The sequence below is a fragment of the Esox lucius genome, chromosome 17, assembly GCF_011004845.1.
Source record: "Esox lucius isolate fEsoLuc1 chromosome 17, fEsoLuc1.pri, whole genome shotgun sequence".
In the NCBI taxonomy this organism is placed as follows: domain Eukaryota; kingdom Metazoa; phylum Chordata; class Actinopteri; order Esociformes; family Esocidae; genus Esox; species Esox lucius.
In genome coordinates this window covers 8,369,519-8,382,486 of record NC_047585.1, presented here as the reverse complement: position 1 = coordinate 8,382,486, position 12,968 = coordinate 8,369,519, and the positions used below count along the sequence as shown (strand labels likewise).

Genomic DNA, 12,968 nt, shown 5'->3' with positions numbered 1-12,968 from the left:
GGTCAGAGCGTCTTTAAAACGACAAGGCTTATCAGATGGTGACTACCCAGTGACAGGGTGTTGGGCGTTCATGTTTCAGCGATGTGCAAGGGCAACGAAGGCTATGCCTTCAGGTCCAAACTGACAGAAAGTCGACTGGGGCACAAGTTACCGAAGATGTTAATGTTGGTTATGGGTGGAAGGTGTCACAACACACAGTGCATCCCACCCTGCTGTGTGAGGGCCTGCTAGCCGCAGACTGGTCAGAGTGCCCAGGATGACCCCTGTGACCACCGTCGTATGTGCTTATTTTGGGCACGTGAGTGTTGGAAATGGACCTTGGAACAGTGGAAGGTCGCCTGATCCAATCCAATCGCCTGAGCCCTGTTTTCTTTTACATCACATGGACAGCCATATCTGTGTGCACCGTTTACCTGGGAAGTGATGCACCAGGATGCACTGTGGGAAGACGACAAACTGGTGGAGGGAATATGGTGCTCTGGGCAATGTTCTGCTGAAAAACTCGGGGCCGTCATTTATCAATGTTGCGTAGAAATACTTCTGAATTAACTTGTATGAAGAATATCTGGAATGTTCGCAAGTACAGAAAAGTTGATATTTATCAATTGCTCATACGCTTGATATATGCACACCTGTATTTTGCCATGATAATTCAGACACTTTCTAAAACACTGTTCTAGTGCACATCAAGTCTCATTTACATAAAGAACCAACCATAAATGACCATTTATGGGCACAAACCATCCCTTTAATTGTGCAAGAAGTGTAACCAATTTCTGCCAGCCAACCTGGAGTAATCAAAGAAAAAAAAATCTGACGTAGAAATAGAACTTTTGATCACCGAAGTGGAAGCAAAATGAGCCATAATTTTTTAAGCTCATTTTGAACAAATATTGCGTGGGAGCAAGTTAGTGATGTGGTAAATTCTGCCTCTTCTGAGTGCAGAACAGTTAATACAAATTGTTTGATTTGAATACATATGTAAAGAAAAAATTAAGATCCACAAAAGGGATATACACCAATCAGCCATAACATTATGACCACCTGCCTAAAATTGTGTAGCTCCCCCTTTTGCCACCAAAACAGCCCTGACCTGTCAAGGTATGGACTCCACTAGACCACTGAAGGTGTGCTGTGGTATCTGGCACCAAGACGTTAGCAGCAGATCCTTTAAGTCCTGTAAGTTGTGAGTTGGGGCCTCCATGTATCAGACCTGTTTGTCCAGCATATCCCACAAATGCTCGATTGGATTGAGATCTGGAGAATTTAGAGGCCAAGTCAACACCTTGAACTTGTTGTTGTGTTCCTCAAACCATTCCTGAACAATTTTTGCTTTGTGGCAGGGCGCAATATCCAGCTGAAAGAGGCCAAACTCATCAGGGAATATCGTTGCCATGAAAGGGTGCACATGGCCACCTTCTTCCACTGCTCCGTGGTCCAGTTCTGATGCTCACGTTCTCATTGTAGCGCTTTTGGCAGTGGTCACAGGGGTCAGCATAGGCACCCTGACTGGTCAGCGGCTATGCAGCCTCATATGTAACAAAATGTGGTGCGCTATGTGTTCTGACACCTTTCCATCAGTAGCAGCATTAACTTTTTGAGGAATGTGACCCACAGTAACTTGTCTGTTGGATCAGACACAGGTCAGCCTTCGCTCCCTATGGTCATCAGTGAGCCTTGGCCACCAATGACCCTGTCGCCGGTTCATCGCTGTTCAAAATGACAACCCATGACAATCCTCTCAAGGCTACGGTCATTGCTGTTGCTTGGGCAACTTTTCCTACCACACCTTTCCTTTCCAGTCAACTTTCCATGAACATGCTTTGAAACAGCCCTCTGCAAACAGCCAGCCCTTTCAGCAATGATCTTCTGAGCTGTCAGCCATATTCATCAAGATTTAAACAAAAAGAAGTCTGGAAATGTTTCACTTTATTTGTAATAAATCTAGAATATATGAAGGTGTCACTTTGTGATTTGAATTACGGGGAAAAATTTACTTTTCCACAGTATTCAAATTTTTTGAGATGCACCTGTACATTACATTCTCTTTCTAATCTACTTAATTATACTATTTGGCTTCAATGGATTCATGTTTATAAATTTGATAGCACCCTGAGAAAACTATTATTATATTAGGTATCTATAAAAGCAATACATGAATAAACGATTCATGTATTATCTTTTTTCTTGATCATGATTTGGTCCAGTATGTCAGCCTTTCTCCATTTGGTGGATGGTATTTCATTAGCAGTTGGACTTTTCTGCCACAAGGTGCTGTGCGTACGCATGGTGAGAGGTGAGTTTAAGGAAAAATGCATAAATCTCACACTTTGCTTAGAAATGATCATCCACATGGTTTATGAACACTTCTGTTCATACGCAACATTATATAAGCTTTTTGAGGGCCCTAGGTCGTGGCCTTCATGTGAACGTCCATTTGACACGTGCCACCTACACAAACATTGTTGCAGACCAGGTACACCCCTTAGTGACAATGGTGATCCCTGATGGAAGTGGCCTCTTTCAGCAGGATAGTGAGCCCTGCCACACTGCACACATTGTTCAGGAATATGAGGAATATGATGATGAGTTTGTGTTGCCCTGGCCTCCAAATTCTGCAGATCTCAATCCAATTGGGCATATGTGGGATGTGCAGGACCAACAGGCTGATCCAAAGGGGCTTCACCACGCGACCTACAGGACTTGAAGGATCTGTTGCCGATGTCATGCTGCCAGATACCACAGAACACCTTCATGGGCCTTGCAGAGTCCATGCCCTGGCGAGTGGATGCTGTTTTGGCGGCACGCGGAGGACCAACAGCATATTAGGCAGGTGGTCATGTTTTGGCTCATCAGTGTATATGTCTGTAAATTTGGTATTTGATATATATTTAACAGACATATCATGTAACAGAAAAATTGTGAATTTCCTCATCTCATGCAAATACAGGCTTTTCTGTGTTCCATTGGAAAACATATATGGAATATTAAACACGTCAAATGTCTATGCAATGCTGTCTCAAATGTTTTGTTCATATATTGGGGGCTCTGGTCAAAAGTTGTTCAAATGTGCTACTACATTTCGCAAACTTGTACATTTAAGTTTGTGCTTGCAAGCTAATGTTTGCAAGTTTGAACATTTAGTTCGTGCTTGCAAGCTATATTTGACACACTGGCATAATGAAGTTTGAACAAATTTAACAAACATTATTGCAAGCATATTTTATTTTCAGATTTACAAGAGCATTCACCGCAACAAATTTTCTTCTGTGAGGCTGAGATGCATATGCGAATCCTTCTATGCGTACTCTCAGACAGATTTACTAGGTGGTAAGTTTTATATTTCAAGGTTTGTGGGAGAATATTAATCCCACAATCAAGAGGGGTGGGCCTTCTAATCTTGACCAATCAGTTACATTGGCATTGCTACAACAGTGCACTTCTGCAGAAATAGACCACCTACATTTCTTGGCCACAAGCAATATCCAGAATTTATATTGATTTTATAGATATTTTGGATCATGAGAAGGAGTCATTGTATCGCAACCTCAAAAAGGCTAGCTAGCTCCACAGCATCTGTCAAAACTATTGCCACCCCCTGGAAAAATAAATAATCTAGTGATGCATTGAAGTACCAATTCAACTGGGCAGATTTTAGTGTTTACATCAAAACTCAAAAGTGCAAAATAGATCACCTTTTTGTAATGACATGTTTAGTTCCACTTATAGAACAAATATAACCTCGCACAGCCATCCTTCAAAATTGTTTGACCTTAACTAAGGTATCACAGAAATAAAAAATGTATTCAATAATAATAAAAAAACTTTAATTTCATTTAAAGCTTATTTCCTACATTAGAGTACTATAAAACAGTACGAAGTTCATATATAATGTAGGAAAAAAACTAATGATACAAAATTGTAATAAAACATTTTCAAAATCACACTTTTGCACATTTACATAATCTTTTCAAATTAACTGGCACTGACAACATATAACAAACACTGGAGTAGACCCACACAGACTGGGTTCCATTTTCTTCTGTAGGAGTTGAATAACAGTATGTTTCCCAAGTTTCAGTTAAATGATAACATCCTTAAAGTCCTTCTCCTATCCATTGCAGTGAGTGAGGAAAAACTGACTGCTGGTGGCAAATATAGGAATACAAAAAACTCTGGGTAGTCCCAAAATACCTGAACTCTAACTCAAGAGTTTTCAAATCAATTTGGTGTGAACATTTTATTAAATGTTTATTATTTATATGGTATTCTTTCCAGCACTGACTCATGCCAATAACTAAGTCAGAGATTAACAGGCACTCAAACTACTACTACTAAACTGTGATTGTTTCACCTAGCTTTCTTAAATGAATGCACTTACAGTAAGTCTCTCTGGATAGGAGTTTCTGATAAATTATTAAAATGTAAAAGGTCCTTTGACACCTACTGTAAAGTTATTTCATCAAAATAAATTAAAATGTATCAAACAAAAAGTTATCTAATTCAAAACAGCACTAACATAGCCAAATTCAGTTATCAAGGGTTAATTTGTTGTTGAACCAGGTGAAATGTGTAACCCCTTTAAAGGCACTAGAGGTGCAGGTTTATCATTAAAAAAAATTGTAACCTGGAATGGGGTTCAGGATTTCAAACGGAAAATCTGGTCTAGTCTAAAGGAAATACCATTACACCAGTTACAGTTAAGCACTGCAGAAGGACATACAACCATTTTTAATGTCTTGCCCTAACTGCTTGACAAAAGCCCACACAACAGCTACGGAAGGTCTACAAAACACTAAAATCATCCTCTTTGTTCATAAAAGTCACATAATCAGGCTGCAGTTCAAAGAGTCTAAAGCAGATGAACTCACGAGAATCCATTCGATTGGTCACTGTTCATATGGTATACAGTGAGTAGATAGCAAGTAGGAGTCAAAGTCAGGGATTGCAATCAAGGCAGTATTGTTGAAGGTTTGAATGTTATATAATGTTGGTATAATAATGTTGTTGTTAAGTTCATTACAAAGGAAGAACTGGAGTCAGTCCTAGTCCCGACAGCTCCAGATGGTGGTGGAGCTCAGCTTTACAGATGTTGGGCATGGCACAGTGCACAGAGCTGTCAGTAGGGGGCTCCTCATCACCTAGAGACACACAAGATGAGAAAATGAGCCGCTATTGGCAGCACAACTAACAAACATTTCTTCACATTAGGACCAGTTCCAGACCATTTGAGTGTATTAGAATCAAACAGCATTGAAATCATTTGCTTTTTTTTGTAAATTTCCACCTCTAAAATGTGCGGCTCCATGAGGAGTGGATTGAGATACAATTTATAGCATGAAATCGTCTGAATCAACACAATGAATCATCTGACTCATCTTCATGGTTTATTATTAGTATAATAAATGTGAAATGTAAAACATTGTTCAAGTAATTTGGATTCATTTGGTCCATGTCTAGGCCTGCTCTACACAAAATGCAACTGCAAAGCAATGACAATTACATTTTCCATGGCATCATAATTTCACCTCTAGCTCTGCAGCATAGCATATATTATTATACACTAGTTACTTAAAATAGCTCATTCTAAAACCATTATCTAGGCCTTCCTAATGTAAGAAAAGTGTTTGAATGATGATTTGATTAATTCAGTTAAACATGTACAAGGACAATTGATTTTATTTTCAAATATAGGCCTAAATACACTGTTCCAAAAAATTAAGGGCACAAGTAATCATCAAAGTATAACACCAAATCAATTATACTTCAGGGATATCAATCTGTCCAGTTAGGAAGCATAAGTGATTTGTAAATCAGTGTCACCTGCTTTTGTGCAAATGAAAGCGACAACAGGTGCACTGGAGAGACAGTAAGACAACCACCAAAAAGGGAATGGTTTTTGCAGGTGGTGGCCAAAGACAATTGCTCTCTCCTTATTCTTCCTGGCTGATGCTTTTCTAGTTCTCTAGTGCGTTTTGCTAGTGTCCTTGTCACTACTGGTAGCATGAGGTGGTTCCTGCAACCCATTCAGGTTGCACAGGTAGCTCCTCCAGGATGGCACACCCATACGTGCTGTTGCAAGAAGGTTAGCAGTGTCTCCCAGTAGTCTCAAGAGCATGGAGAAGATACCAAAAGATGGGCTGTTACACGAGGAGAGCTGGACAGGAATGTAGCAGGGCATCAACCCAGCAGCAGGGCCGGTATCTGCTTCTTTGTGTGAGGAGGAACAGGAGGAGCACTGCCAGAGTCCTACAAAACGACCTCCAGTGGGCGACTGGTGTGCATGTTTCTGACCAAATTGTCAGAAACAGACTCCACCAGAATTGGCAGGTCCACTATTGGTGTCCCGTTCTCTTCACAGATGAGAGCAGGTTCACACTGAGCACGTGACAGACATGAAAGAGTCTGGAGACGCCGTGGTGAACGTTAGGCTGCCTGCAACATCATCCAGCATGACTGGATTGGTGGGTCAGTGATGGTCTGGGGAGGCATATCCTTAGAGGGTCGCACAGACCTCCACATGCAAGCCAACAGTACCCAAACAATGAACCACACCAGGTGTGGAAACTTGAATAGGGTCCCCAATCTGAGGCACCATGGGGCAGTTGCCTCTAATTGCGGACACACAAAACAGCAGCGCAGAGATGCCTATAGGGCCCCAGTCAGGACATGGACAACAGATACATCTATACAGCTCCAGAAAAAAAGACCACTGAACCTTTTTCTTTCTTTTCCAAAAAAGATGAAAAGGAAGGGTTTGAGCGATGAACAGAAAGGTTAAAATTAAGAGACCACTTCTATTCCTCACTCAAAACTTTCCCTTCAACTTTTTTTTCTCTTAATTTTTTCCGGAGCTGTATATGCATTTTAATGTACATTATCTATTTAGAAAATATGGATGTAAATGACAAAATTCAACTTAAAATATCAGTAAACATATTTTAGTCTAGACATCTTAAATTATTGAAACAGACATAATCCCATGGTATTTGTTGAGACGTTTCTAACATCAGCGTAAAAATGATCCCTTATTCAGTTTGGAAACATATGACTTTGGAATATAAATATTGTGCAAAAAGAATGTCATCACAAAAATAATTGCAATGAGGCAATTATGTAATAATTGCAACAGCCCTATCCATGTCTATTGTCAAAATGTCAAACATCACAACTTCAGGTTGTTGGTCTCTTACCCAGTCCAAAAGAAGACGATTCGCTGTCAGCTAGGGAGGAGGAGTCAGCCTGATCAGGTGAAAGGCCCTCCATGAGGGGGATTGAAAGCTCAGAGGATGGCACCGAAGAATCATAGATCCCTGAGTCCCTGGGCATCTCTGGGGGACTGGACGAACCGTCGCCAGTCAAGGGCAGGACAACTGGCCTCAGAGACCCTAGACCCAAAGGACAAGAGGAAGTTCCGGACGAGTCCCCAGGCTCTGTTTGAGAAAGGCTGAATCTGGGCCCAGGTCCTCCAGGTCTGTCCAGGGAGCAGTGGGCCAGACTGAGGGTAGGGGGAAGAGTTGTGACCAACACATTTCTCCTCACACTACCCTCGCTCTCTGATGGCATTTTGAATAAAACCTCATTGAGCACCAACCCGGAGTCAAACTTCTCCATGTGAGACGATGATGATGATAAACGGGCAGTGTCATGCTGCTGTGGAGGCGGCGCCGGAGGAGAGGGCATCAATTGCCTCTCGAACCAATCGGGCTCCAGCGAGATGTGCTGGTGCATGTTGCAGATGGCCACGTATAGAGAGCGCCCTGACTTGCTCCGGAAGTAGTTCCTCTTGCTGATGTTGAGTGGCTGCGGCTCACGTTCCGGTAAACTCAGCTGCAGGGAGTGGAGGCGGCCAAACATCTGAGGGAGCTGATCCATGAGCTTGAACTTGGGTGCGAGGCTCAGTATAGTCGGGATGTCGCTCTCATGGGAGTAGTCGAAGTAGACAGCCATGAAACGAGACAGGTCCTGGTCTCTTTGGCGCGCCTCGGACAGTTTCTCAGCGATCATGGCCACGGCAACGATAAAGAGCTCAGATCCACTGGCAACCGCCGCTGCCCCACCTCCTAAAACAAAAGAAAACAGTGACTTTCTGTTATCGTTGATTGTTTTATGAATTTACTGCTTGTATATGTATTAAACACAAACTGCTACTGTTAACGAAGCAAACGCAGTTTTGGAATCTCTTGGTTTTAAACAAATGGGTAAGTCCAAAACAATCACCTCCAGCACTGGTTCTAGCTGGCGACTTCCCTCTACGGCTTTTTTTCTCTACGTAGTACTTAAGGCCCTTGGAACACACGGTGATGATATAGTGAGCCTCATCTATCTTCCGGCTCAGCCAGGACATCTGGCCCTCCTTACAGATCTGCAGGTGCTCCCACAGGTCCAGAGTCACCTGGGACAAATGGAGTTAATGGGAGGAATGTACTTTGTGAGAGTCAACTCCAGGACACAACCCCAGATGAAATCAGAACACAACTGTACATTCACATTTAAGACATTTAGCAGACACACTTATTCAGAGCGAATGACATTAGTTAGTGCATACATTCTTTTGCACTGTTTATGTAATTGTTTCTTAGTACAGAGCATTATTACTATTATGGATTAACTCCTGACATTCGGTTGGTCGATGAGACTAATTCTGAGCAGTTCCTGTTTTTTTTTCATATGCTACTACTGATTCATTATGAATTCACACTCCTCCTGAGATCAGCCAGCAGGTGGCACACAACATTTACTCTTGATGTGCTTTCCTCAACCTCATCACAATCCATTTTCTGGGCTAAGCCAACCCTTAATAGACCTAACCTAATCAAGCTTTCATATAAACATAAGATTTCAAAGAACATTATTTTTGAAGGTTAGGGCCTACCTCACAGCCACAGAAATCCTGGAGGAAGAAGGCAAAGCTCTGTATGACGGCGAGATGTTTGGGGCAGTCCTTGGTGCAGTAGCAAACGAACACCTTCGTCCGAGGCCAGATTCTGTCTGCATTCAGTGCCGTGGTGTGAGAAGAAGACTCAAAGCTCTCCTCATCTAGATGAGAGTAGATATTCTCTGCACACAGATACGGGTTCAATTGAAGAATAAATACAATATGTTTGAATAAATTACAGACGGATGAAGGGAAATGTATAGACACTGTTGGACTGATTAAGATCTACTAACATTTGTAATGTTGCTCAACCCTGTTTGCAAAAATGTTGGGACGCTGTGTAAAATGCAAATATAAAAAGAATGTAATGATGAACAAATCATTCATCCCTATTATAATCCTATATAATCCATATCCCTAATTAATTGAAAATAGTACAAAGACAACATATCAACTGTTGAAACATTTTACCTGTGTGTTGCATCACCTTTTCTTTTAACAATACTTTGGGAACTGAGGAGACCAACTGCTAAAGTTTTGAAAGTGAAATGTTTTCCTCTTCTTACATAGTATAGGATTTCAGCTGCTCAACAGTTTGGGGTCTCCGTTGTATTCTTCGTTTCATAAGGTGCCAAATGTTTTCAAACTTCACAGATGTGCAAGTCACCCGTGCCATGTGCCCTAATGCACACCATACCATCACGGATGCTGGCTGTTGAACTGTGTGCTGAATACAAGCAGGATGGTCCCTCTCCTCTTTAGTCTGGAGGACAGGCATCCATTATCCCCCCCCCCCCCCCACCCCACCCCCCCACAGGACAGTGTAGTTCTACAATTCGCCTCAGTCCATTTTAAATGAGCTCAGTTCCAGAGAAGGCAGTGGCGGTTCTTGATTGTGTATATCTGGTTGCTTATTTGCATGGTCGAGTTTTAACTTGCAGCGACTGCTGTGTTCACAGACAACGGTTTTCGGAAGGGTTCCTAAGCCCATGCAGTGATTTCCACTAAAGAATCCTGTCTGTAGTTAATGCAGTGCCATCTGAGGGCCCGAAGATCATGGCCATCCCCCTTGCATACAGAGAATTCTCCAGATTCTCTGAATCTTTTAATGAAATTATGCACCGTAGATGATGAGATCCCAAAACTCTTAGCAATTTTACGTTGAGAAACATTATTCTTACATTGTTGCACAATTGGCCCACAGTCTTTCACAGAGTGGTGAACCCGTCCCCATCATCACTTCTGACACACCCATCCTTTCTGGAATGATCTTTTAATACCCAATCATGTTACTGACCTGTTGCCAATTGACCTAATTAGTTGTGTGATTTTCCACCAGGTTTAGTTTTTTAGCATTACACAAATTTTCCAGTCCTTTGTTCCCTCTGTCCCAACTTCTGTGAAACGTTGCTGGCATCAAATTCAAAGAGGGCACATACACCGATCAGCCACAACATTATGACCACCTGGCGAATATTGTGTAGGTTCCTCTTTTGCCGCCAAAAAAGCCTTTATCCATCGAGGCGTTGACTCCACTAGACTTCTGAAGGTGTGCTGTGGTATCTGGCACCAAGACGTTAGCAGCAGATCCTTTGAGTCCTGTAAGTTGCGAGGTGGGGCCTCCATGGATCAGACCTGTTTGTCCAGCACATCCCACAGATTCTCGATTGGATTAGGATCTGGGGAATTTGGTGGCCAATTCAACACCTTGAACTTGTTGTTGTGTTCCTCAAACCATTCCTGAACTATTTTTGTGGCAGTGTGCATTATCCTGCTGAAACAGGCCAATGACATCAGGGAATAATGTTGCCATGAAATGGTGCACATGGTCTGCAACAATGTTTAGGTAGGTCATCCACATGAATGGCAGGACCCAAGGTTTCCCAGCAGAACATTACCCAAAGCATCACACGGCCTCCACCCCATAGGGCATCCTGGTGTCTGTGTTCTCCAGGTAAGCGATGCACACGCACCCAGCCATCCACGTGATGTAAAAGGAAACATGATTCATGAGACCAGTCCACCTTCTTCCACTGCTCCGTGGTCCAGTTCTGATGCTCACATGCCCATTGTAGGCTCTTTCGGCAGTGGACAGGGGTCAGCATAAGCATACGCAGCCCCATACGCAACAAACTGCAATTCACTGTGTGTTCTGACACCTTGACCCTGTCGCTGGCTGTCCATGACCCTGTCGCTGGTCCCCGCTTTTCCTTCCTTGGACCACTTTTGATAGGTACTGACCACTGCAGACCGAAAACACCCCACAAGGGCTGCATTTTTGGAGATGCTCTGACCCAGTCATCTAGCCATCACAACTTCTCCCTTTTCAAAGTCACTCAGATCCTTCCGCTTGCCCATTTTTCATGCTTCTAACTCATCAGCTTTGAGAACAGAATGTTCACTTGCTGCCTAATATATCCCACCCACTGACAGGTGCCATGATAACAAGATTATCAGTGTTATTCACTTCACCTGTCAGTGGTCAGAATGTCATGGCTGATCGGTGTATCTTTCCAGAAAGAATAAAATGTCTCAGTTATAAAATTTGATATGTTGTCTTTGTAGTATTTATTATTAAATATATAGTTTCAATGATTTACACATCATTGTGTCTCAACTCTTTTGGAAACAAGGTTATAATATTAATTAACTGAAGACACTCAGTGAATTGGTAAAGGAAGGGCCTTCTCTGAAAGATAATGGACAATGTGGAAGGCACATGCCATCGCATTATTTTCCAGAGTACACAAAGCACTGGGGTGATGGTACTTTATATAGCCTTACAAAAACAACATGTTAGTGTGGAAACTGCAGTTCAATTTCAGTAACTAAAGTGAAATGAACTCAAGACGAAATTAGATAAAAACTGCAGTGTACTGCACTCCAACTGTAACTTTTTTTGTGAGGCTAACATGACTATAATTTTTTATTTGCTGCTAGAATTGTAAAAACATCTAACATAGCTAGCAGGTTTACAAGCCTATAGTAGTTGTTTGCCAAAAATGACGTGGTAACCTGTATTTCTAGTAAATAGCACCCAGTATTGACTATAGAGACTATAGTTGTGTTCTGAATAATCAAAAAGAATTAGCTAATCTTTAACCTAACTTAATAAAACAATTATTTCAAAATTACAAAATGTTTCAAAATTAAACTTTTGCTTTCAAAAGCAGCTCAAACAATGGACTTTAAAGCCATGAAATATTACAGTGTGTTATTGGGAATAAGTGCACATTTTAGAATGCCCACAAGTCAATCAGAGACAGCTATTTTACAATGCCATGGTATTAACCTAATGTAGCGTTGACAGAAGGCAAATCTGAAAAGGCATAAACAATTGTACCTTGTTGTTTCTTGCGGCACATCACAGTGAAGAGTGTAGCGAAAGCCGACATGATGACTAGAGGGACAGTGATGGCCATGGCTCGAATAGGCCCTGCCCATGGGAAGTGGACTGAGATGGACAACAGGGGCACAGGAAGCAACCAGTAAAAAAAACCATTTTGTTTACCAAAGTGAATATAAACACCTGCAAGGCGTGGTTAACTCCCACCAGTAACCCAGGCTGATGTAATATAATCTGGGTTTTATAAAAGGGTGTCAGTCCAGAAACCAGACTGATTGTAGCTAGCAGCCAGCGGCTAAGCTCACCTTGACTCACGTAGTACTGGGCCTGTCTCCTAGTAATGTTGGTTTCATCTCTTAGCTGAAGAACAACAAGGAAATATGAGTTGGCTGAGATGGGTTTTTGGGGGCATTTCTTAATGTTTTGTATTAGTGTTGCAGCCAAAACAACGCCTTATTTCCTACTGTCTCCAAATTTCTTCCAGGACCAATTGATATTTACCTCAATAGCATATGTGCCTGGAATCATATCTTGAAGAACGCATGTTGTTTTGGGCAGATTTAACTCCTGTGCAAAAACAGAGCAGAACATTGCGTGGTTATCTACTTGAGCCTGTTTCTGAAGTGATATAACATCCAGAGATGAGGACTTTGCATATTTAAGAGCTGAGCATATTTAAGGGGTTTGAAATAGTGACATTCCGAAATATTTTTCCTGTCTTAAACATTACCATTGTTGATGACA

At 41.9% G+C, this 12,968-nt stretch overlaps 1 protein-coding gene across 3 annotated transcripts in view; it reads right to left on the bottom strand.

Annotated features, from left to right (window-relative positions):
* Positions 1–3,229: 3,229 nt before the first annotated feature.
* The window catches only part of il17rd (interleukin 17 receptor D), a 46,175-nt gene continuing 36,436 nt past the window's right edge, over positions 3,230–12,968 (bottom strand). For all 3 annotated transcript variants that reach the window (XM_010882089.4, XM_010882088.4, XM_034287499.1), the window contains 7 exons: positions 12,726–12,791; positions 12,530–12,584; positions 12,222–12,332; positions 8,876–9,060; positions 8,221–8,395; positions 7,194–8,063; positions 3,230–5,141 (listed from right to left, as the gene is read on the bottom strand). In XM_010882089.4, coding sequence (XP_010880391.1) covers positions 5,020–5,141; positions 7,194–8,063; positions 8,221–8,395; positions 8,876–9,060; positions 12,222–12,332; positions 12,530–12,584; positions 12,726–12,791 — 1,584 coding nt within the window. In that variant the 3' untranslated portion in view covers positions 3,230–5,019. The remainder of the gene's footprint in view (positions 5,142–7,193; positions 8,064–8,220; positions 8,396–8,875; positions 9,061–12,221; positions 12,333–12,529; positions 12,585–12,725; positions 12,792–12,968) is intronic.